The 25,815-nt window shown below is 44.3% G+C and overlaps 1 protein-coding gene across 2 annotated transcripts in view; it reads right to left on the bottom strand.

The window, feature by feature from the left end:
• The window catches only part of LOC119166998 (uncharacterized), a 398,724-nt gene that overhangs the window by 177,852 nt on the left and 195,057 nt on the right, over positions 1 to 25,815 (bottom strand). For both annotated transcript variants that reach the window (XM_037418400.2, XM_075867251.1), the window contains 22 exons: positions 25,446 to 25,544; positions 24,319 to 24,471; positions 23,376 to 23,540; positions 20,776 to 20,956; positions 19,688 to 19,836; positions 18,956 to 19,108; positions 17,541 to 17,705; positions 16,454 to 16,624; positions 16,125 to 16,298; positions 15,197 to 15,334; positions 14,348 to 14,512; positions 13,105 to 13,272; positions 11,934 to 12,095; positions 10,583 to 10,936; positions 7,160 to 8,080; positions 6,514 to 6,666; positions 5,996 to 6,160; positions 5,159 to 5,272; positions 4,409 to 4,621; positions 2,613 to 2,765; positions 1,746 to 1,913; positions 77 to 256 (listed from right to left, as the gene is read on the bottom strand). In XM_037418400.2, the coding sequence (XP_037274297.2) occupies positions 77 to 256; positions 1,746 to 1,913; positions 2,613 to 2,765; positions 4,409 to 4,621; positions 5,159 to 5,272; positions 5,996 to 6,160; positions 6,514 to 6,666; positions 7,160 to 8,080; positions 10,583 to 10,936; positions 11,934 to 12,095; positions 13,105 to 13,272; positions 14,348 to 14,512; positions 15,197 to 15,334; positions 16,125 to 16,298; positions 16,454 to 16,624; positions 17,541 to 17,705; positions 18,956 to 19,108; positions 19,688 to 19,836; positions 20,776 to 20,956; positions 23,376 to 23,540; positions 24,319 to 24,471; positions 25,446 to 25,544 (4,464 nt within the window). The remainder of the gene's footprint in view (positions 1 to 76; positions 257 to 1,745; positions 1,914 to 2,612; positions 2,766 to 4,408; positions 4,622 to 5,158; positions 5,273 to 5,995; positions 6,161 to 6,513; positions 6,667 to 7,159; positions 8,081 to 10,582; positions 10,937 to 11,933; positions 12,096 to 13,104; positions 13,273 to 14,347; positions 14,513 to 15,196; positions 15,335 to 16,124; positions 16,299 to 16,453; positions 16,625 to 17,540; positions 17,706 to 18,955; positions 19,109 to 19,687; positions 19,837 to 20,775; positions 20,957 to 23,375; positions 23,541 to 24,318; positions 24,472 to 25,445; positions 25,545 to 25,815) is intronic.

Raw genomic sequence — 25,815 nt, 5'->3', positions numbered from 1 at the left:
ATTATAACTACGTTTTTGGTGTTCTTCGAGAGCTCTTCACAAAATGCAGAATGCACGGAAATTCCACCATACTCACCAGGACTTGGTTAGCGCCAGTGAGCAGCGCATCGTAGCTCTCCTGGATGTTGTCGAGCTGAGACTGCACCTGCTGCTCGAGCTGGGGTGCATCCTTCTTGTACCGGTTGACCAGTCCCCGACCCTTGGCTTTGACGTCGTCAAGGGTGGACTGGTACTGCTTGACCTCAGCCAGAATGCCCTAAGTGTCATCGAAAGCAAACCAAGTCACATTGGTGACTGTGTGCGAAAGTCTGATGATTTGACCAGGCAAGACAAGGATGAAAAGAGACAACTGCTGTACAAGCAAGGAAGCTAGTTTGATCAACTTCGTAGTAAGAAGTTAGCTGACAGCTGACGAGCTCATGTAAAGGACAACTGCAATACAAAGAGTGGATGAAGTTAGTGAATGACGTGGCTTGCAAACTGAAAGTGTTGTATAGAGACCCAAAAGTTCATAGTATGACGACTGCACAAAAGACTGTACTTGTCCGTTGATTTTTCTCATAGCAGCAGTACAGGCAGGCTTTTTTTAATCTTCTATACTGCTCATTTCTTTCTCTACTTCGTCTTCACTCCCGATAAAGAGGATCCAACTGGATGGCTACTCCGGTTAACCTCTCAGACTGTCATCTTTTATTTTCTCTATATCTCCTGCAGTATCTGTCTGCTATTTCTCGGAACGTCAGTGCCTACTATTACTCCTAGTACTATTACTGCTGCTAGTACTACTACATCAGTTGTACAGTGATGCCCAATGTGAGCTGCCGCATAGTGGCCACAGTTGAAGGGGCCTCAAGCCAGCACTGTAATACTGCCAAATGAGAAATTAGTTTGCGAATACCAATACTCTAAATAGTGTTTACGGCGCTGCCTGTTGTCTATGTCAAAACCACTTTCAGTGTTGACGCTGCGTTGACCGCGGACAGCATGTTGCTACTCATGTTGCTACTCATATTGGGCATGTATATACGTTGCACATTTCTATTGTGCTTTTTCTGAGGGTGCTAGGCAAACAGTGAAAGTAATTTAAGGGGTTTTTGCATTGAATGTCACTTCACTACAATAGTGCTCACCCACAGAAGTGAAACTAGCTGATCCTTACTTACAAGGCTTATCTGCAAGACTTACTTGCAAAGCTTACTTGCAAGGTCTAAATTGATAAGATCTACATTACAAGCTCCAAATTGCCAGGCTGTCTACAAGGCTCTGCGAATCAAGTTACTTGAGACGAGGTTATTTATAGTGCATGCTTATAAAGCTTGTTTGACTGCCTAACACAGAGGAAGAAATATTTAAAAGGTGAAACTCCCGTTAAAACGAGCGTCCGCTGGCGTCCAAATAACGTCACGTAATATACAAAAATAACATGCTCCAACGGAGCATCTTGTGGCACAAAGCTTCAACCATGAAGAAAAGAAAAGGCAACACTACTGTCCAAGTAGGCCAAACGTGCTTCGCGTCTTTGCTCTGTGACGCGAGCAACGTGCCCAACTGGTTTGCTTGGAAACTGAAACAATGGCAGTTACCTTTTCTGCCGGAAGATGCCATCGGCACGAATCGGCTCTCCAGCTATGTGACATTATTTGGTCGCCTCAAGGAGCGCAGTTGCACATTCTGAGTGTTTCTTCCTCCGTGCTCCGTAAGTTTTGAATGAAGCCGAGAGAGTCTGACCACATGTCTTACTTTACCTTGTACTTGTCTAGTTGTTCCTGTGTCTGCTGCTTGTTGAGCACTTGAAGTGAATGCTGGGCCATTACTGGGAAGGACATTTGCAGAAGCCACTTCTCGGCTTCCTGCAGTGCCTTGTGGTAGCTCTGGGCGTCGTGCAGCTCTGATTCCAGCGAGTCCAGTGTAGCCTGAAAGCAAAGATCATTCACGTTTGTATGTTTCATTGGTTTATTGAGTGTCTGGTTTATGAATTCCTTCATTTGGTTCTGAAAATTTTTTCGAACAGCTCTAGGCATTATTAATAGTGCACTTTGCTAAATAATGAACAGAAAAAACGGTAAAGAAAACTTGAAGAAAGAGACAATTGGGCAACGAAAACTTAAATACTAGTACACAAGAACACATGCTGATGCTTTTCATCATGCACTTACAAGGATGAAATTAAGTTAAATTCTGGAGTTTTACATGCTGAAATCACGATATGGACAATGAGGTGCCTTGTAGAGGGTGACAACACAGGAATTAAGTTGAACATGTTTCTTTAATGCACGCCCCAAATCCAAGAAAATGGGCTTAGCAGATGCGTCTTAGCAGCTAAGTGACTATAGATTGTTCAGCAATGAAACGTAAGCAGTGGAACACCTACTGTAGACTGACATAAAATGAAACTCTCTTAAACAAAATTACTGCATAAATGGAACAGCTGCCTCTAATAGTTGGTTTCGAACTTGAATTATGTACTTCTGGTTGTGTTTAGTAAACAAAACTCGTGTTAAATGAAACACATTTTCCTGGAAAGTGTGTTTCATTTAGCAGCAGTCTGCTGTACTTCCAAACCAAAGCCCTCAGTTTTAAGCCAAAAGGCTAAAAAGAAAAAAAAAACATACCTGACACTTCTTTTGTAGCGAGTCCAGTTGGTCTGCCATCTCTCGTAGGACAGGAAGCACTTCCCCGCCATCCGTCTTTTCAGCCAATTCGGACGCTTCTAGTCGAAGCTCCTTCAGCTTCTGCTTGTGGTCTTCCAGGTTTCGGCCAGTGTGCTGTTGGTGGACAGAGATTGAGGCAAAATTTTGTTAACCACAGTCATCTTGGTTAACTATCCCGCCGACTGACTACTAACTAAAGTGCAACGACAAGCATGCACTACGCTGTGAGACATCTAATTTTCCTAAGCACTCCGTAGAGCGAGCGTAGGTCACAACCTTACCTTTCCCACACCTCGCGGCACTAATGAGCTGAGTGATTAGTTAACATGCAACTAGGTTAACTAAGTCTGAGGCCCATGCACGAGAAAAATAATGACTAAGAAGGATTCGGGTAGTGTAGTGACTAAGTTTATTGCTTACAGTGTCCTTACAGGTAGTGTTTTTCGATGAGCGATGATAAATGGTGAGACCTTATCAAAAGACACAGGGAGGTGAGAACAGTGAGATAAATGCAATACAAGCAGACAAAAAGAGATAAAAAAAGTGTGAAATAAATATACACAGTATGCAAAACAAGATTTAAAATGGCGAATGTCAACTACCCTATAAACAGAATGTACATTTCAAAAAATCCAAAAGTAGTTTCTGGTTTACAATTGGAGGAGGTAGGGCGTAGTGGAAAATAATAGATGACAGTGATGCAGCTATCTACAGATAAGTACAGAAATTGTATAGAAGTAAAAAAGCTAAAATAAGTATAATCATCATGCCAGCATAAAGAGTGAATGAAGGACTCGGGTTAACTGCATTAGGTACTGAGCCTACGAGTTAGAGGTCTAAAATTATTTCGTGTGGTACAATGCAAACCTGCACACCTAAACAAGATTTTTTTTGGGTTGCCTAGTTACTGAGGTTTATTTTAAGAGTACAATTGACAATGACAATAAAATAAAACTTGAGAAAAAACATTCCTAGTGCTTAAAAATCTGGTTTTATGAAATCTCCAACAAGTGCAAGAAAAACAGTCCTGGTCCTTCAAAATACCATTGTGCAAAATCTGCAATAATTCAACGGTTGCATCATTCCTAGCTTCTTTTTTTAACAATGGTGACTATATTATATGGTAAGTTGCAAACTTTAGAAAATAGGTACTTCCCAATTTCTCGAAAATTGTCTACACACACAATCTATGTCAGCTATCGATATGCAGTTGTATAGGCACTTGTTTTGAAAACTATAGCGAAACACACACAAAAAAAATTGTGCAAAGTGGATCTGTGAACATGAAATAAAAGCTGTCCATAGCACACACAAAGACATACTACACTAGTAGGTTTATAGCTTTGAAATTATATCCGTGTAACATGTCATGGCATACTAATGCAACTCTGCAACTGCAACAATCTGCTAGTGCTACTGCCAGCAATTGCAACTGTATGCAACTGCAACTGTATGCAACAGCGAGTGCCTGCAACTGCAATTGAATACAACTGTCTTCTACCACGAATGCAAACAAAAACATCCTAAACTATGCCTAAAATGAATGTACACTGATTAGGCAATTGTTTCTTAAGTTCACTAAACCTACAGTCTATGTAACTAAGCATTAAAAATCGAATGAACCTGAGGCTAGGCACTTAATGCTCGCCTAGCCTCAGTCGGGGGCCGCGTCATGGCCACTTGCACTCTGTTTGGGGGAAGTCCCAGGTGTAGATGACAATGCAGATAAGCGCGTATATGAACAAGTGTATAAACACCTTGTACTGCTCGACAAGGCAGCGGATTTGGACAAGGTCTCCGCCCGACACGGGTCGCTCCTTCAGCGACTCTTCCACTTCGTCAAGCGAAACCTTCAGCGCGTCGGCTCCCTGCATGAGCTCTTGCCAGCGGGACTGGAGGGACGCCATCCGGCCGGTCGCTTCGCTCGTCAGTTGCTCGAGTGTGGCTAGTTGTTCACGCAGACTATCCACCTGGAAGAGACAGTGCAGGTGGTGTGGGATTTTGCGATTTAATTCTCTTAGCAGTGCGTTCTCAAATAGGTATCTGTAAGTCTTTAAAAAGAAAAATCAAGAACACTTTCGAAAGGAGGCTTTTTTACTGCCACAAGAAATGCTTTGTTGCTACCACAGCGAATTATGAGCACTGCTTACACAACAGTTTGAAAAATCCTGAGGTTTTACATGCCGAAATGATAAAAGTTATGAGGCAGGTCCACAGGAAGACAGTAGGTTGAGTTTGAACATGTGAGGCTCATAAGCATCGACCTAAATTTATGTGCACAAATTTTTTTAAAGTTTTGAATCCATAATCATTAATTACTTGCAGTCTTTCTTAAAATTCCAGTACACTGTCACACGATCTGCTCATAATTACTGCGAAAAGGCCTTCTGTCCGTTTTCCTTGATCTATTCATAAATGCTCTGTTTTGAAACTTGTCACTTGTATATACAACAATGCATAATCCAACAAAACACGGAAACAGAAAGACTACATAAGCGGAGGCTTACCTGAGAGCGAATAGGGGCCTGGCTGACATCAGAGAGGCCGCCTTGTGTCTTACTAGCTGCCTCGGTGACCACATCAAACAGGTGCTTTCCCTCGGAAAGACTCTGATGAAGTTCCTGGAATGAGACATGAAAGCACAAGCGTTGCAATGAACACATGAACCCACTCTCACAAAATAATTGAAGCATTTTAAAGATGCGATGCTATAAAGCTTGAATGATCTTAACAAGAGTTTCAATGAGCCACCTTTGTTTTGTTTGTTTTATAGTTTAATCACTGCTTACGTGCAGTCTTAGTGTGTCATGTTCTGATGTGCAAGCCATCACATTACCTATGCACATTGCTAAGTTCGGTATGTTCCTGAACCTGTGCTTTTTGGCGATGTTTGAGTGCCTCTGACTCGACACTTGCAACTCTTTCATAACCATTTACCGAGCTTTGCACAGGCTTCCTGCATCACCTGCTTACCTGCACTATGTATATGCACAAGAAATCACTTCAGTTGACGATTGTATCAGTCCCGATTCGCAAATGGCAGTTACAAATATGTTTATCGAGATTGCTGCTGCCTATTTAGCCCTTCGAGGGGTGCAAATTTGCCCAATTAAGCTCTAACTCTTTATTCCTTCAGATAAAATTTACACTCTTTCACAGTATGTGGTTAATCAAGTTTTTCCTTATTCATCCACTATCAAGCAAAAACCATTGAGTAATTCAGTAAACGCTGCAGGCTACTGGCCTAATGGGTGTGTAAGATTAGCTTACTGCAAGGAGTGTATTACAAAGAATGTAACGCTATCCAGGAACAGTAGAACTCGGGATCACTAAGACTGCCCCACCTTGAGTTCTGCGAGGTGCTTTTGCACAGTGGCCAAGTCCTTGCCAGGTTCTTTGGCAGCATTGAGCTTTTTCTGTGCAGCTTCAAGCCACTGGATGAACTTTTGTTTGGCCTTGTCGAACTCCTCCTGGCTTCCGAGAGTTCTCTGCAGCTTGGTCACATTCTCCTAAACAACAGAATAAAATATTCAGGAAGGTCAACTCATAAGTAATGAGAAGAACATATAATAAACGTAATTATTCTCTTTTAGGGTATTACATTGAAGAACGGTTCAGCTAAAGGATGTTTCGTGGGTAAAACCACCAGTGAATGCACGAACATCGAAGATTTTTTAGGACACCAGAACACCCATATCCTCATTCCTAAGGTCAGTGACAGCCTTTGTGGTTGCTGTGATCATACAATCAGCCCAACAGCAGCATACCTAGTCAGAAAGTACAGTGGACACCCAATATGCAGGCAAACAGATGAAGCTATCAATACAAGTCGCAGTTTTCGGAATCTGGAAATCGCACTAACCTGAAGAGACGCCACAAGAGACGTGTAGAGCGTGGACAACTTGACAGCCTGGTCTCGAACTGGTGTCTGAGCACTGAGAAGGAGAAGGCGTTCGCACTCCTCGTTCATCTCCTCCATGTCGGGCTTGTGGAAAGAGGCTTCTTCCAGAAGGGCCTGCGTCGGCGGTTGGTATGAGGGTCTTCATCTAAGAAACTACGCAGCAGGACACAACACAAAGAGATAAAGAAAAGAAAAACGAGGGCAGCGCTATTTGTCTCTTCAGTGCTCGTTTGTTTTTCTTTCTTCGTTTCCCGTCCTGCTGTGCAGTTTGTTAAGAGGACTCCATGTAAAACTAAAATGTGTAACAGATAAAAGAAAATACAGTAGACTCTCAGTAAACGAAACCTTAAGAGATCGAAAAAATATATTCTATTTAGCAGGAGTTCCTTTTACTGAGAGGGGAACATGGGCGCAGAATACAAGCCCAAAACCAAGCATTGCAGAGGCAATACTTCCGCTTAAGCAGTAGTTCCTTTAACAGATTTCCGTTTACTGAGAGTGTACTGTATCATCATTCTATCTTGATTTACTGTACCAGCTACTCACAGCCTGCTGCAAAAGCTAACGTTATTGAGCAAAGTGAGGCAACGAAATCCCTCTCACTTACCTTCAGCTGCTTCAGGTGGTCGGCATCAACAGCGGTAGATGCCAGGGCGGGCCTGGCGTTTCCTTCGAACTGCGACAGCCACTGAGACATCGTGCCGTAGAGCTCTCCGAAGCGCTCCCAGCACTGCAGGCACTCGTCGAGGGCATCCTGGGCATCCTCGACACCATGCTCGAGCTGCTCTAAGTCCTGGCGCAGCTCTTGCAGGTTCTCCTGGAGCCTCTCTCGGCCCGACTGATTCAGGCACGGGGATACCTCCTCCGTGCACTGAGCAACGTCCTTGACGAGGGCAACTCCGGTTGGCAGGCTTTCGCGGAGTTTCGAAAGCTGGGTTGCCTTCTCGCGGACGACGGCCTGGCTGCCTGTTGCATCCGAGCACTTTTGCAGCTTCAGCTTGGCCTCCTTCAGCCACTGGACGGCCTGGGCGTGGACGGACCGCTGCCTCTCCAGCGCTTCCACTTCCTTCTCCAGGCGTGCGGCCAGCTCTTCGGCCTCCTTCTGAAGTTCGGAGAAGTCCGCGATCATCTTCTTCCGTTCCGGTGTGTCCAGCTGCTTTGTCTCCTTGAGCCGTTTCTCCAGGCTGGCCGCTGTGCCAGACTTGGAGGCAGCGTCGGCTGCAATGGACTTGATCTTGTCGAGACGCGTCTTCTTCTCCACTGCACCAGAGGCTTGTTCCGCGCCGGACTTCGCCTCAGCGAGCTGTGTGCGAGCTTCGGCAAGCCATGCCTCAAACTGCTGAAGCTCCTGGGCGAGCTCTCCCAGGGCCGACAGCTGCTCAGAGAGCGCAGAGCGTGCCGCAGAGACCTCCTGCAGCAGCCGCTCAAACTCGACAGATGTGTTGTCGGCACTCTCACGGATCGTCTTGATGCCTTCGGCGGACGTTGTTTCAATGACTTTGTCCGTAAGCTCCATCATGTAAGACACCTAAAAAAAGTGCACAGAAATATTAAACTGAATTTAGAGATGTCGCATGAAGTAGCGTCTGCTCTCATACATCGTGCGCATTTTTGCATCTCAGCCAAGCATATTACACTTGCGCTATCTGCTCGGATAGGACAAACTTCATAGTACAAATAAAGGATGTCAGTCAATGTATTTTGCACCACAAGCTCCGATAAGCTGATGAGAAACATGATATCAGCTAAAACAGTTAGTGCTGCCTGCTATGGTAATGTAATGTTAAACAAGATGAGAAAGAACGATGTCTGTATAAATGTTTTACACCAACCTGCTGCAATATGGTAAGCTTAAATAAAAAAAAAACTGTCTATAAACAAACCAAATTTACGCCACAAAATTTTAAGACACTCAATTTTCTATTGCAACGAAAATATTCCCATCATAAATTGATTTATAAGTTTTAAAGCAATTCATTTAAATTAAGTTATAAATAAATAAATATTTATTCTAAGTTCAGTGATGTGTTTTCATATAAATATAATAAAAATTTTAGTCTAGAAATATTTTGCAAGTAGGTTTTCGATCGTATTTGTTTCCAGCAATGAAAAATTATACTTCTCATGAGGCTTGTCGAAAATGGTGCGCTGAACAACTCGTCAAGTGTGGTAGCGCATTCAGTTAAGCTATCATGTACGCACAGCAAAATTCAGTTAAATGAACACACGTTTAGCAGGAGGTTCAATTCACCGACAGGTCAACGTATCTTGCTCAATTGTAGCCCCTAGCCCAAACAACTAGCGAATAAATTCCGGAGCGATTGGCGTGGTTACAAATCCAGTGCTCAATGCAGCTCCACTGTTATGAAACCTGAGGAAGTATGGAGCACAAGCACCAAGTGATACTCATTTGTAGTGTTTCAACTGCTCCATTTGCCAAACCCTTGGTGACGTCAATGTTTGAGGCACGAGTAGAATCTTGTTAGGAAGATTCGCGAACACAGAGTGCACCATGCATGCCACTTTTTGCTATGCTTTATCGACTTCCTGCTTGCTGTGGCACTTGAGATACACTTCGTCCGAGGTTGTTTATCGTATCGGTATCTTCATGAACGAGCAAGTTCGCCGGCTGATGAAGAGCGTCAAGTAATGGGACATCACACAAGGCTGAAAACTCAACTTCGGCGCGAGCGCAGTCGATGACGGCATTATGGCGGGATAGGAAGTCCCACCCGAGGATGACGTCATGCGAACAGACAGCGAGAACAATAAATTTCACGATGTAAAGATTGCCTTCGATGGACACTCTTGCAGTGCAGGCTGCGAGAGGCGTTACTTGCTGTGCTCTTGCGGTGTGGAGCGACAGTCCCGAAAGCGGCGTCGTGACTTTGCGCAATAAACGGCAGAGATTAGCGGCAATAACAGAAACAGCCGCGCCGGTGTCCACAAGGGCGAAAGTACAATAACCTTCAACAGTTACTGCGAACACGTTAGCAGGGAAGGGGCGAGGGCTTAAACAGTTAGAAAACGGCGCAGTTCTTGCCTCTTGAACTGCGGTGCTTAGTTTTCCTGTTCGGAAGGTCCGGGCCGGCGACGCATGGGGGAGGGCGATCGCCGACAAAGAGATGGTGCGCGCTGTGGCTGGAAGTCAAGGTGGTCAGTAGGGGCATAGCGAGGTGACGAGACCGGCCCGTATTGGTCGAAGGGTTGGCTGCCGGGTTGCGACGACCGGGCATAGTTGCCGAACGTCTGAGGTCGACGGCGACAGTAGCGGGCAACGTGTCCGGGAGTGAAGCAGGTGCAGCAAATCGGTCAGTTATCGGGAGTCCTCCATGGATTGGCGACTGGTGGTGCCGACCAAGATGTAGTATAAGCAGCCGGGTGTGCGCGCTGTGAGCGCGTGGTGTAGGGCGGTTGCGGAAGCCTACGCACAGCGTCTGCATATGTGAGCGGGGCGGCTACGGGCTGCATCTCTTGCGAACAGGCGACAGGAGGAGCCACAGGCTGCGCTGCATACGTTAGGGGCGCGGCCACAGGCTGAATCGCTGGCGGATAGGCGACAGGGGCACCTACCGGCTGATACACTTCCATGAGGTTGTTTCTTCCTCCACTGTAGCGACGAAGACGCCAGACACGATATTGTGGGAGGAGCAAACGTGCTCGGCGCGGCAATGGTGCCCTCTCACAGGCATTAGCAGCATGCTTCCGGAGTTCTTAGCAAGTTTAAGTCAATTGTTGCAATGACTTCTTGGTTATTTCTGTTATTTAGACCTTTTTTTGTTTATTTTAACTCAGTTTTGAGCTTTGCTAGCCCTGTTTAAGGCCTGTATAAACCACTTTGTTTTGAGATTGATCTCGCCACAAGACGCACGGACGACAAGCTGGGCCCGTAAAGTGCTACATACTTAACGCAAGTCATATACACAAGCATGTACAAAAGCATCTCAAAGGGGTATCACGGTACCACCTAATGCGATACGATGGACTCAAACAAAACAAACAGGAGCGTATGAGAAAGGCAAGAGCAGACCTTGTTCCGACCCTGCTGCAACGTCGCCCAGAGCAGGTCGAGGCTCCTGAGGCGCGACTCTGCGTCGTCCAGGGTCGCCGAGGGCTTCTGCAGCTCGCGCAGTCGTTCCTGGGTGCTGTCGAGCAGCTCGGACAGCTCGCTGTACATGCACTGTTGCTGCTGGTGCTCCTGGTAGTGTTGCTCGAGCGCGTGCAGCACCTCCTTTGCCAGCGACAGCAGGCTTGTGTAGCGTGCAGACAGCTGCGTGAACTGGTTGCATATGCTCGAGTCCGAGTAGGTCTCCAAGAGCAGCTGCGCCTTCAAGTTGAGCGTGTCAAACTCGGACTGCCACTCGAACACGGTCTGCAGCAGGACCTGAGTGGACAAGACAGCCAGCAACGCTCTGATTAATGATAGCCAATTAAGGGGGGACGCAGGTCCTGGTGACAGAAAAAAAAGAAACGCCCAGAAAATCGATTTTTCAATTTTGTGATTTTCGTTCTCTTCACATCATTGCGCGCCTACCAGCAAAAAAAATCAGCTCGGAATGACACACCGTTTAGCCTAAATAGACCGTATTTATGCGTCGCAGCACTTGATTTTGCTCACGAAAACGACCCTGTTTTGCCTTGCTCGTCTTGCGCTAACCACTCATCGGAACGCGGCCGTCTAACCCTCATTTGAAAGAGCATCTTTTTGGCTTGCTTTCCCACCAAAAACGAACCTCCAATGCTGCTGCCAACGTGCACTACCAGGCAAAAACAAGTGAAAGAACCGCGTCGTATCATTGGCCCATAGCAATCACGTAAGCGAACGGTGCCTTATGATTGAAGAGCGCGGACTGACAACACTGGAGATCATGCGTGCTGGGTCGCTATTACGCTCGTTCACCACGATTCCTGAAAGTTTTGCGATTGGAATCGAGATGCCAAACCATACTGTATATACGATGTAAAATATTAATATTGTTTTTGTTAATTCTGCTTTATGGTTATGCCATTCAAAATTATTTCCCGACTCGAGCCAAGCTGTGTTTGCACAGATTTGGCAAAAAAGAAATGAAACATTGGATTGATTGATTGATATATGGGGTTTAACGTCCCAAAACCACTATATGATTATGAGAGACGCCGTAGTGGAGGGCTCCGGAAATTTAGACCACCTGGGGTTCTTTAACGTGCACCCAAATCTGAGCACACGGGCCTACAACATTTCCGCCTCCATCGGAAATGCAGCCGCCGCAGCCGGGATTCGAACCTGCGTCCTGCGGGTCAGCAGCCGAGTACCTTAGCCACTAGACCACCGCGGCGGGGCAATGAAACATTGGAGACCCCTGCTGACGAAATAATTGGTAAGCTTGTGGGTGACTTACCTGGAACTCTTCGAGCTTGACCCGCTTGGACTCGAGGTCAGGCTGCAGTTGCTGGAACGAGCGAACCTGCGGCTCGTGCTGGTTCAGCCAGTCCTGGCAACGGCGGAACTGCTCCTCGTACTCGTCCCACTTGACCAGGCCCACGTCCAGTGCAGATTTGACCTACAGTGGACCAATGAGGATGTTTCAAAAGCATTAGCAATCTTTTAGAGCATTGAGGAGGCTGAATAGAATGCTGATAGTTACGAAAACCATCATTGACTAAAAGAGGAAAATTCGTTCCTACATATATGGGGCAAGTTTGAAAGCTGCTCTTAATGCTTTACGAAAGAAAGCTTTTACATGCAGAGAAAAAGTGCTCACGCAATTAAATGCAATTTCAGTATAACGCCCACTATGAGCAACTGCTTGTGATAACCACGTCACATCACCGTAATTTTGAAGGTAATGGTCGCACTGATGTGAATTTTCGGGTCAAAACTATGCCAATATGACATACTATGGACACTGGAGATGAAAGTCTGATCATTACATAGCGCTAAATTTTTATGTTTTTCTCCATAAGAAATGGCTTCAAAGCAGTTGCATTTGTCTTTGCAATGCACATGTACTGCAAACGAACAATTGGAACAGATTGAGAAAACAAAAGCTGTTTTTATTGATTGGATAGTATCAATCCTGCCAAAGCATAAAAGCAAGCTTTGTCGGCCTAACAAACACGTTAAGTAGACATGAAATACTTTAGACAGAAAGTGAAACCCTCTTATGAATATATTTATATATCTACGTGCATATGTAAGTATGCGTGCTGAATCATGCCATGCTTCGTGGGCAACAGGTTTAGCTTTATGGTAGAATACTTGTCTCGAAGACATTACTCAGACATAGATACAGTAGACTTCTTTTAAATGAAACCTGAAGGGACCAGAGAATTTCGCTTCCTTTAAGGGGAGTTTCGTTTATTGAGAGATAAACAGGGATATAATATTCAAGTACGAAACCAAATATATTACCGGCAGTTGTTCCATTTAAGCAGCAATTTCATTCAATAGGAGTCTACTGTATACATTTTTTCCCAGCACGCAAATGCTATCAGGCATGTAGCCATGAACTGAAGAGAACGAGGCCATGTAGCATCCGCAGACATTAATTGCGAGAGAAGTCAATTCACCTGTGCCATGCGTTCTTCGAATTCTGCCACAGCCTTGACCAGCTGTCCGGCCTCTTGATCGACGTGCTGCTGTTCCACTTCATCCTCCATGAAGCCACGTGCCGTCTCTGCCAGGGCAAGCATCAGCTGGAGCCGCTTCTGTCCTTCCTCCTGTTCGGCCTCCAGCACCTGTCATGTTTGCAAGTGATGTGACTCAACTTCAGTATATGAAAAACTTCAACCATCGTAAAAAGTTTACTTTCTAAATAGCGCATGACCACAGAAATGTACGCCTTGTATTAAATCCAACTTCAAAAAACCAGGCCTTTTTTAAAAGTTTTCTAACAGCTTTAATTGAGAGGCTTGTGAAAATATCATTTTTTTTTATGTGAAGCAAGGTAAAAGCGAATGATAATGAGTAACACAGAACTTCGAAGCAAATTCAAATAGTTGCCAAACTTAAGTAGTAGTAGGGTGCGAGTTATTAGTGGTAAAATGTGTTACTTTTCAAAAGTTAGCAATACTTAATTAGCTATACAATAAACCTGTATCACACTCTTTTAAACTTTAAAAAAAAATTAATTGGAGTGCAGGTACTATGCCCATTCAGCCCTGAAACGTAGTAGCAATGCAAATTTTTCTGAAATAGGTGGCTTCATGGCATAGCAGCCACAGGCTGCAGCAAAACGACCCTTTGAGGTGGTCTACACAAGGTAAGATGCATTTATCCGTTCATTTCATTACTTCAAAACTTTGAAAGTTCGAAGCTCGATTGAAAGTGAAGTAAAATATCATAATACTCCTTCGAGTATTCAATGCGCTCGGACATTCGCACAGGCCAAATGAAAAACAAAAAAACAGCAAAATTGTAGAACACGTTTTCAGTTATTCTCACGACCTCCTGTGTTATCTCGTGTCATTTGTGTACGAATTTCCAGTAATGTACCAGTAAAAAACTCATACGAGTAGGCATGACAAGTAACACCACCCCGCAGATTGCATTCATTCATGGCGACGGCAAATATGGAAAATGTTGCAATAATATATACAGTCGAACCCCTTTGCAAGAGACACTAATGCAAGAGATAAATGGGTATAAGAGACACCAGGGTGGCTACATTGAGATAAGAGGTTGATAAAAAAATCCATACATGGTACCTTACTTATGAGAGACACCTCATATAAAGGACAGGAATTGCCGTCCAGTGCCTTTTATAAAGGAGTTCAACCGTGGTCACAGCCTAGCAAAAGCAAGCAGGATTACCTTCAGTGTGCCATGCTTGCTTCTCAGCTCGTTGCGGTCACCCGACGGCTCGGCGCACTTGTTCAGCTTTTCCTGTGCCTGTTCCAGCCAGGAGGTGAGATTAGCGCAAGCGTCCATGAACTCTTGCAGATGGCCCATGACAGACTTCTGCTGCCGCAGAAATTCCTGCAAAATCGCAGAAGCAGAATTTTCATTTAACGGCACTTCAAGAACAAGCCAGTGATCAGTAGACATGTCATCTGAATCGGTAAATACGATCACGACTGCAGCATTGAGGCTCAATACCAAGAATCGTGAGAATAAAAAGACGAATTAGGACAATCGCTACATTAGTCGACAACATGACAAAAGAACTACAGCCAAGGAATGGGAAGAGTCAACACAATCATTCATAGAAGGGAGCATTGTGGGCTGTGAGTGTTCACTCTGTCCAACTGCACACGGCCTTGATGCAACTGCACATGCCCGACGTTAAACGTGAAGACCTGAAGGTACTTTATGGTGACCGAAATGTTAAATACACAAGTGTTCTCATTATTTATGCATCTACTCATTTGTGTTCTGTTATCATCGAAATGTAGACATAGAGGCTGGGATTCAAACCTATGGCCTTCGTGACTAGCAGAGTGACGCTATAAACACAACTACACCATAACATGTTACCCTTATCATTCGCTATGCATCAGCAGTCAAAAACTGATAAACATGGCAAAAAGGCTTAGCTCAAATGTTTGTAAGCTGCAGAAAATAGAAACTAGCATTGTGTTTGCAGACATATATTGATTATCACCTGACAAGCAATGAACAGATGACGTTGCTAGCTTGCAACGAAATGCGATGCGCTCTTACCTTGACAGAGCCAGCAAGGTTGCTGTACTTTCCGGAGATCTCGGGCTTGGGGGCTGCCGAAGTCTGCTGGAGTTCCTGTGCCTTGATGGCAAGAGACTCGACCATGGGCTCGAATGACTCGACGTCCTTTACCAGGCTCTGAAGTGACAAGAGCAGGTACAGGTGTGAGCATGTTAATTAGCAGTAGCGAAATGTCGGGGATTCAAAGGTTGTGGAGACCCCTATGTCCTCTTAGTTATATTGAATGCTAAAGCACAGCATGTTTGTTTGATAGGACTATACTGATGTCTGTGCCATCCAAACGTCCGTATTGTGTGACATTATGACATGATGTCCGTGCTTTTTTACATGATGACATTGTCACTAAGCCCTCAGTTACCTCACAGCACCATCGCATATCCACGTAACATCGCACAAAGTGGGATTATGCAACACCACTTAAATACCATTGTGTGATATATAATGATGTCATAATGACATCATCACGTAGTCCCAATATAGTTTTCTTACCATCAGTAGTAACACTGCTTTCTGAAAGGATACCAGATTTTTTACCTTATAGGGCATATATAATGCTATTGCATTAAATATCTGTGGCATATATATACAAGTGACAACTGATTCAGGTGCATTGAGCAATGTAAGAAGTCTATGCGATGCTGCTGTGTAGCCCACAGAGCCAATCTGAGATTTTGGACGAGGGAAGTTAATAGAACAAACCGAGATTGGTGCATTGTGAAAGCTTCAAAAGTTGGAAGAACAGGTTTGGAATCTAAATCTTTCCTATTCTGAGCAACTTTAGTACAAAACATACAATCATAAATATAGTACTTTTTTTAGTACATCCCACAAAACACATTAAGCAACAATATGAATGACACTGAAATTGGCTGAAAACAGACCGGGTGAGAATCTAGGCGAATCTTACGTTTGCCCTCCTCAACCTGGCCTTGCGTTGTGTGACGGACTCCTTGACTGAGGTGCTCTGGCGTTTCTTCTTGACTTCCTCCAGCTGGTTGTCGTGGTCCGCGATCCACTGCAGGAGGCGCTGCTCCGACGAACTGTAGTCGGTCCATTGGAGGAGGGCCGTCTCTAGGGAGACCTGGCCAGAACAAGGAGTATATCGCAATGATTACGACACGCATGTCAAAACTACTACGCTACAGTTAAAAAACAACAAAAAAGAGAGTCCCCTAAGCTCTGCTTAGTTTATTTGTCTTTTGATTTGGTTGTGTCCATGCTAAGATGCCAACTTACCTTGGCGTCGGAAAGTTTGAGAATGAGGCGGTCCCATTGCTTCTGGAGCTCCTGCATCTCCTGATTGAGTGGGGTCTTGCCAGATGTGTGCGTGCCTCGAAGCGTCTTCTCACCAGCCGTGAGGGCGGCGTGCACCAAGGCATGGCCTTCGTCTTGTTTCCTTACCATACCCTGCATGGAAAAAAAAAATTAATCGAAACGAGGATTCATTTGGAACGTTGTACGTAGCCCCACCCCGGAAAGTTAGCGAAACACGAAATTTCCGGCAAAAGCTAAACGAGGATTTATTTGGAACGTTGTAGGTAGCCCCACCCCGGAAAGTTAGCGGAACACAAAATTTCCGACAAAAGCTACATTCCCACTTTGTCTGAGAACATAGCCTTCAAATAAATCTTAAAGCCCGTAGCAGTGCCTGCAACATATACAGCTATGTTCTGCCCTAGAAGCATTGTGGACAAACCAAACCAGAAACTCACATTTTCAGTGTAACCAAGGTTCCGTAAACTTTTGTGAGCGGGTGTACATTTCAAGAAAACAATAGACCGTGCCAAATACTAGTAGGCCACTTTGTTGCAGTTTAGAAAAACTTTCTCAGAATTCACTGAAGTGAAAAGGTGACTTATTGGTGCTGTAAGAAAAACACTCTTTCTAGTCTTTTGCTGTGCAACGCACACCATGCCAGCTATTGTATAAATGATCTCGTGCTTAGCTTTTAACATGTCTATGTGTATGGAAAACACGTACAATTAGAGAGCAGTGATTTTTTAACACGACACAATCTTTTCTTTACATTTACGTCGTGCAGATGCCTTTCTCAATCTTAATTTTTTCCTGGTGCACTTTGCCTAATTAATTAGAAAATGAAATCGCACAAGCTTGTTCTATACTCTACTTAAAAATGTACATTTAACTTTCTCTGCCAGTCAGCTTTCAAAATTTGCAAATAATATAAAAATAGGCATGGGTGTCACTTTTCCCTTAATTTCACCATGTCTTCTCGTGTTACCGTTTTACCGTACTTCGCATTGTATGCAAGAGAGACGAAGTGCAAAATTAAAGGCGAATTGAAAATTGCAGTGCACTATACCTGCACTTTGGCAAGCTGCGCCTCCACCTCGCTCTTTCCGGTGGTTGGGCTGGAACACTCAGCCAAGGAAGTGGCCATGGTGTCCATCCACTCCCGCGCGGCTGTCACGGCCGTTCGGTACTGCTCGTGCTGGTTGTAAACGTCGCGTGCCCTGCCGAGGAGGTCCTACAGAACACAGAGAGGGCAGTGATTAGCAAGCGTTCAACGATGGACCAGTTGCTCGTTGGGCCATGAACAGATGACCACAGCACTACAACATTGGATGAGATGAGAAGGAGCTCAGGGACGTGGTGCTGGCACGAACACAAACAGAGAGCGCACCCAGTTTCACAGCAAACCGCTCCTCTGAACCTAACAAAACACAGCTGGAACCTGTGACTAGGCCCTTCTCGTGGGCCACTCACAATCAAAGCCAGATCAAGTCGAGGCTGATGCCCCTGACATAATTACAGCACAACAACATAGTGATCCCTGAAGCTAGCGCATGCTGAACTTCTTGAAAGCAAGCAAAAAGCAAAATGGGTATGGGTACTGAGAATTTATAGCCAAATGTGCTTGAAAAATTTCCCATTTGCTGCGCCAGATCTGCAGTGACTTTGGAGAGTCCCATAGTATATGAGGGAGAGAGGCAATGGAGCCACGTATGGGAAAGAGTACTCCGAGATACGAGCCTAGAAGTACAGCTACGGGCCATACAGCGAGATGAGGAGGTGGCGGACAGGCACGGCCTGATCGCCATTCCTCTGTGAATTTTTTTCACTTAAATAAAGTTGTTTCTTTCTCTCTATCTGCAGTGACTTTGACCTGCATTGACTCAAACGCAGTTCAAAGATTGTGTACTGTTGCGCCAGTGGGAGACTTTGTGGATAAAACTAAATGAGCCTTAAGGCTAGATGCATGACAAAGATAAGCATGGATTTCTGTCAGCTGCGTGGCATAAACATTGTCAAACACATGCTACTTCTACTACTTACAAACAGCTATTATGTAAGCTAAAGGTAAACAGTTCACAGAAGGAATGCAGTTCTATTATTATTAATAATTATTGGACTTTAATATTCTGAAACTATATTTAAATTATTAGGCATGCCACAGTAGAGGGCTCTGAAAATTTCAATCATCTAGGGTTTTTCAACTTGCCCCTAAATCAAAGCACATGGGCCTGTAGCATCTTGGCTACATGCAGACGTGATCGCCGCGACTGAGATAAAGTCCGAACGTTCAGGCCAGCAGTAAAGCATCATAATCACTGTGCCCTCACAGCCTATTTATTCAAGTCCATCTTCTGTTTTCCACATGAAGTTTGTAGAACCGTCCGCAAAACCGTTCTGTGATTGCTTGCTTGAAAAGGCCTGCCATGTTTCCACTAAGAAAACATGTGAGCAGCATTGAGGACAGCTTTTTTTCCCCCTTACCTTGGCCAAGTTGAGAGTGACTTGGTATCGCGAGCTGACCAGTGTGAGTTGGTTGCGGATGTAGGTGTCCAGATGCGAGGTCAGCAGGCCTTGAGCGAGTAAGGTCACCCTGTCCAGGGTCTCGTGACCTTTCTCAAGCTCTTCCACCAGACCCTGCGTGACACATCAACAACAGAAAGGTCAGCCGATAATGAATCAGGCTGGCGAGACATGCCACACGTGCGACATTCATTCATAAATGCGAGACTTGAGATGAAATAGCAAATCAGCTCTGCAGGAATCCTCAAGTTGGATTGTGCGACCTATAATATTTAATGGACAACTCAATCTATGACATCCCAGAGATCTTGTGCAAGAACTTTAGGCGATGGCATACGAAGAAACTTTTTTGATGGTGACGGGGGTTTCAGGTGGCAGCACTGCCTTGAGTCATGACTGGGCAGCGGGCACTGGGAGGGTGTATCGTTTCTTATGTCTCTTTAATGCTAGGTACAGCATGGTTGACGAAAATGTCAAGGATGGGGAAAAGGGAAAAAACCAGCACACCTCTTTCCCACACCCCCGATCTTAAGGCTGCCTCATTGGCCATCCTTTTTCATTTATTTTTTTTTCTGGCTTACCAAGCATCTCATTGCAGCAAGAGTAGTGCTTCCGTAATTTTCTTGGACAAGGGAATCCCTTTTTTCCGTCTAGTGTCTCTTCAAATTAGCATCAAGACACAAGGACACGAACCTGTGCCGTTTCAAAGGCCTTTTTCTTCTCTTCCAGTGTAGGCCACAGCAGCGTCCGCTGGTTCTTGATGTCGTCTTCCATCAACTGCAGCCACTCGCTCATGTGCTCGTACTCTTCGCGGAACTCTCGCAGCTGAGCGCATGTGGTGCCTATGCCACGCGAGTAAAAAAAAAAAATCAAATTATTTTCTAAACTCTAGCTCATCCCTAGGCTTTGTGTAGGAGTTTGCTATAACGAACACGAATACAACGAATCATCCCATATAGTGAAGTAAATGAAAAATGATTTCGCTTGTACAACAGTGCAATGATGCAAGCTTACAAAGAATGCTGAATGTGATGAAGTCCCGTTTCACTGGTGCATCTTTGTTATGATGAGGCGAGCTTAAACTAGTCTTTGTATATTGTAGTGACTAGATCTTTTTCAGCCACTACCATCAGAGTTCTGTTGTCACACAAGCAATGCTCCCAATAACGCAGCGCTTGCACGTTTTAGACATTCTTTTCCAGACAAACAAGCTCGCTAGATCCACCTCTTAGTCTGTAGAATTATGTTTGCAAGATGTTCACAGATTTGTGCAGCCACTGCGAATTCATTGTGATTATGTGACTATGCGCCCGTAATGAAACAGTGAGATGCGAGTGCAGTCGCTGGTTGAGATCACTTCAACTGCATCTGTTGTTATTGAAATAAGTCACCATGTTGTAGTATCTTGGCTTACAGTGCCCTAGTTTATCCACTAAGCTGTTAACAAGTTCACTTTCTCATCATGTCTGACTGACAGTACAGATTGCACACCTGTGTAACACTTTCACAAATAAATGAATAAGCATAAACAAGTCAAAGCTAGTGCTGACTAAAATTAATCTTTTAACTCCACTGTCATACCATCACGTCAGACAATGAAAGCTCTCACATACACATGAAATTTCAATGCACGGTTTAATAGAAGACAAATTCGTGTAGCCAGCCATGTACAAGACGATGAGGACGAAGCGAGATGCAAGACTGCTTATCTGTGTTCGCAGTGTTAGCAAGCATTACATTTTGACTGGCTACTCGCACGAAACTCGTGAATGTCAACTCACCCAGCTTTTCCTTTGTGGTTGAAATCTCATCGAAGAGGCTCGTGAGGTCGCCTTTGAGTGCAGAGACTTGGTTGTCCAAGAGAGCGATTCCAGGCTCTGATGTGGAAGCCTTTGTTGTCTCAGCAGCGGCAACTACTGCGTCAAGCTTCAAGTTTCCTTCCGCACGCTTCGCAAGGAGGTCCTATACAACAAATTAGAGGCATAATTTTTTTCATGCTCAAGTGAAAGAGCATACACTTACGAAATATATTTACTGCCCAAAGGTTAGCACACAAGAAAGAAGAGAGTGCCTACTGAGATAAATGGAATAAATAAGATAGAGCTGGCTTCGTGGAGCAAAAAGTGAGATGCTGAACTGAAACTGATGCTAGGCGTTTTTACCGGGCTTGTGCAAATAGCAAATTTAGATTTGAAGCGAATAGTGATTTTGATCGAATAATTGTGAATCAAATTTGAATGGTATGTATGACATATAAAAAAAAGGGGGGAATATTTATCATGACCTAACTAACCTGCACAATATTTCTTTTGAATTGAAATAGGGGCTCTATGCAAATGCCATTCTTTTTTTCATTCAAAGGAAGTCGAAACAAGTTTGAGTAGTAGTTTCGGTAGGATACGAGTGATAACCTGTAAGATACGTAACATTTTAAGATTTATTATACTTGGAGCATATAAGCTGTCATAACAAGCTTAATAATATGAAGAATTGATTTGAGGGTTACATGTTCCTTTAAAGGGGCCCTGCAACACTTTTTCATGTAGTCATGGAGCCAGTAAACATGCTTGTTGCCTCACAAATTTACCGTCGCAAAGTTTTTAGAATCAGTCTAGTACGAGCGGAGTTCCGAAAATTCGTCGCACGCTGCAATTGCATTCTCTCTTCTCGTCCCGACGAAATAGCTGGAAGCTACTAAGCAGGGAGGAATGGCACGGCGAAAGAAAATACGTCACACGCACCTCGTGACCTTGAGCACCTTTTTTTTTCCCCTTCGGATACGCGGCTTTCCAGTGCGATCGCACATGTACTCGTGGACAAGCGGCGGCCTCCCGTGGCGGCCCCGGTAACGACGAGCGCGCCATATTCAAATCAGCCAATGGCTGTGACCAGAGCTGTATAGTCCTTCTTGGCTGCGACAAGCGATTTTTTGAGCTTGTAGTGCCACTTGCCAAGAGAAGAAAGCAATTTTTAGCTTTGAAAATTTATTGTGAATTACAAGCCGCGTGCTGCGCTATAATATTTACCCCGCGTGTTCTCGGTAGCCTCGACTACCGATCGGCAGCGTTCTCTGACAATGCTCAGTGAGTGTTGCAGGGCCCCTTTGAATTTGAAGGGGGGCTTCGCGGCAAAGCGAATTTCCCCTGGATATGTGCTTTCGTTACTAGCACCCCTAAGTTGCAGTAAAACCACCTTTACAGGCGGCCACATGCGGATTAATATACACCTATTCGTTCATTGCGAATACTTCGAAAATATTCGATAATTTAAATTCGAATCAAAGCAAATTCGAATACTCAACTATTCGTTCGAATATTAGAAGCATTCAAATATTCACAGAAGCCTAGTTTTCACACAAGGCCTCAACCAATGTGGAAGTATGCTTAAATATGCTTAAATATGACTACACAAGACAGACAAGCCATTTGGAAAAAGTGAACGAAAAGAAAACTGGTCGGAACTTATGATTAAGAAATCCAGCACCAGAAATATACACACATATTCTTTTTAAAAAAAGGACTCGGCACAAAACTCGCGCTCTCCATTTCTCACATTTATGCTTCTACCCAATAAGATGACTGCATAAAAAATGAGAAGACCATTTGAGTTTCTTTTTTGTTCTTTGTGCTTCTTGCAATCATGACGACTGTATGTTCTTAATACAGGCAGTATGGCAACTGAGCTTTAACGATGTTATACAAACTGAGGAAAGATTTCTAGCATTTGAAGCCCATAGCACTCTCCAAAGAAAAATCAAGAAAGCCTGCCGGTCCACCAGTATTGCAAGGCAGTGACCGTAAAATGCCAAAGACCGCGAGCACACTTCCAATAACGTCCAATGGGCCTTCTCCGGGTAAGTATTCTATGCATGTGTGCTAGACTCGAAGAGGCACATGCCACGATTTTTGGTGACCAAAGCGTGATGACACGTACGGACCAAGCGACATCTGCCACCACAAACATGCAAATCTTTGTCCCACACAGAGGCGTGAACGCAGGCCTCTGTAATCACCTATCGGCGTGCGGCGGACAATTTCGGAGTCCGAGGTTCACAAGTTTTGATTTCAGCGATCTCTACTTGGGGTGCTGTTCAGACTAGGAAAAGGCCCATCGCTGCACCTAACAGAGCAGCTCTTTCTGTTCTGTCCTTCACTTTTCTTCCTTGATTGTATGCGTCTTTTTTTGCATTTCAGTAACCATGTACCAACCAGCCCAACAAAAAGTTTTATTAACCGGGCCGCTTTGGGCAATTAAATAAACCCTACATCTTTTCCTGGCATGCATTCACAATGAGCCAAACAACTGCCTCGCTAACTCGCATAAGCTAGCTTCACTTGCAGTTGAAATTCCTTCGACTTGCAGGAAAGTTCCGGCCACTTACCTCCAGGACTGAAATGCTTGACTCGAGGCTCAGTCGGTCGCTCAGCGAGCGGGTGAACGGAGGGACCTTTTCTCTCAGCTGACGCAGCCAGGACACCAAGTCGTCACAGGCATTCTTGAAGTCGAGGTGACCCCTGTACGCCTTCTCGGTGGTCTCGACAAGTTTCTGCACAGGATGGAAGGATGACGAAAAGGAGCGTTTAGGGACACTGCAGTGAGGTCCCAATTCACGTTACAAATGCCTATACACACGCAAAAGTCAATGAAACTAAGCAGAATACAGTATAACAAGACGCGGAAACGTAAAACATATGCAGAATAAAGAGAGGAAGAAAGGCAGCACTATAAGATTGAAAAGAAAAAAATCAGTCAATGAAATTGCAAAGTGAACTACATACTACTTAGACACACCTACAACAGCAATGGGCTTGTTCCCAACAACCACAAAAACAGATGAATGCCGGGGACTACCCGCAAATCTCCAAATTTATTGGAAGACTTATCATCTGAAGCACATTATATCTACTAATTTTTGTTGCCATGACAGCCTGTTTACAGAGAGAATCTTTATGGCTTGGTGTACTTCCACTGAGACTTGAAAGAAGCCACAAAAGCTACAATAGTTTAGGACAGTGTGTGGCCACGGAGACTCTGATAATTTAATAACACAAAAATTATCCTGTGCAGCACATCCAATGTTAGTGTAAAAGGCTGCAAGAAGCTTGGTGCAATAGAAATCAGTGCACAAAGAAAAGGTAATTTAGCAGTACTTTTAGGCGATTTCATCTTGAAGTAAAGCTGATATGGACAACGATGACTGTGACGGCGACAGACCACAAGGGTGAGAGGGCAGGGAGTGTGTTTAATGCAGCTAAGCGACGCTTGCGTCTCCGCGCATGTACTGCACAAGAAAGCAATTTCTGGCTTTTTCAAAAAGCGCTCACCTCTGCACGCTTGCAGGCGTCCTTGAACCGCTCGACGGCTTCGAAGGCAGGCTCCGAATGCTCGTTGCCCGGGTGACTCTTGGCCAGCTCGGTGGCCCGGGATTTCAAGTTGTCAACCTGTGCTTGCTCTTGAAGAAGGCGCTGCTCCAAGACCTGAACACAAAATCAATGATTGAACGGCACGAACGAAGAGATGGGGCAACTGATACAGTTACGAAAAAAGCAAAGAAAGAAGATCAGTACTTTTGAGTTCAAGCAATTCATACGGGCCTTAAATCAAGAGTGCAGACTTCCTTTGCCAAGTACGAATAATAAAGAGAGAACCCAACTGAACAGCGTGTTATCAGTGTTTTTGAACTTACTACTGCGTGCGAATTTGGTACGATTTATTTCAAAGCATACAATTTCAAGATTTCAGCAAGCTTCACCGCGCACAGCGCATCAATGCCAGGTTGAGCTTTCAGACATCCCTGCATAAAAGATGTGCTGTATATTTTGTTCCGTTTAGATTTCATTTTAGCCAGAAGAATAAACGTACCAAGAATTCATGCTGCACATCCAGCACAACAGCAACAACACCGAAAGAAAAACTAAGAAGCAGTTGAAAGCAATCTATCGAAACTGTGCTTAACAGACCATGAGGCTATGAAATGCGTAGAAAGAATGGACTGATTTTATGACTAACTAAAGAAAACTGGTAAGTTTGCAACAAGCTTCACATTCCTGATCAAGAAAACAAAAAAGTGAAAAAAAAGGTAACTTTGCCACCCGTGGGAGACAAACCAACAATATTCATATAGTAGCACAATGTTTCTCTGACACTTAGCTTAGCTGCTGAATGGTAGAGCATCATCAAGTTTGGCTTCCCTTGGCAGCAACAGTCTAGTTTCTCACTTTCTTTCTTTTTGATGAGCAGGAATACTTTATTTATGCTAAGTCCAACCACTCACCTTTTGCTAATCATGCAGTTATATGCCCTCCAGAAATGAATTGTCTGTTGGCTTCTTTCCAGTTTTATAAAATTTTAAAAACCTGCTCCCATAATTTTCTCTTATGCTTCTTTACGCTAAAAATTATGCAGGCTCCATGGTAATTATCACCAACTACTGCAATTAGCATTTACAAACCTTTGATCGTTCAGCATGCGCTTTCTTTTCGGCCAGGGTCTCTTGAAGCTTGCCCGCATCTTCCAAGGAGGCTTCTATGCCCTCAACGGCAGACAGCACCTGTGAGCGTGAAACAAAAAGGTAGCAAAGATTTGATTATATATAACTAGCATTATCTGGTCGGCATCACATGATTCTGATTACTGTGACTAAGTTTCTTATTCTAATTCTACAAGTTTCAAGCTCTGATGAATAGCCTTTAATGATAGCGATGACTCTAAAATTTTGATTTGGACCCTGCAAGTTGATGATTCAGATCACTGCAAATTTCCATTTATGATTCTGCGAGTATCAAATTCTGATAGATAGCCCTTAATAAGAGGAATTACTA

The sequence above is a fragment of the Rhipicephalus microplus genome, chromosome 6 (genome assembly GCF_043290135.1).
Source record: "Rhipicephalus microplus isolate Deutch F79 chromosome 6, USDA_Rmic, whole genome shotgun sequence".
In the NCBI taxonomy this organism is placed as follows: Eukaryota; Metazoa; Arthropoda; class Arachnida; order Ixodida; family Ixodidae; genus Rhipicephalus; species Rhipicephalus microplus.
The sequence above is the reverse complement of the archived record's forward strand: the minus strand, read 5'-3'. Positions and strand labels throughout refer to the sequence as shown.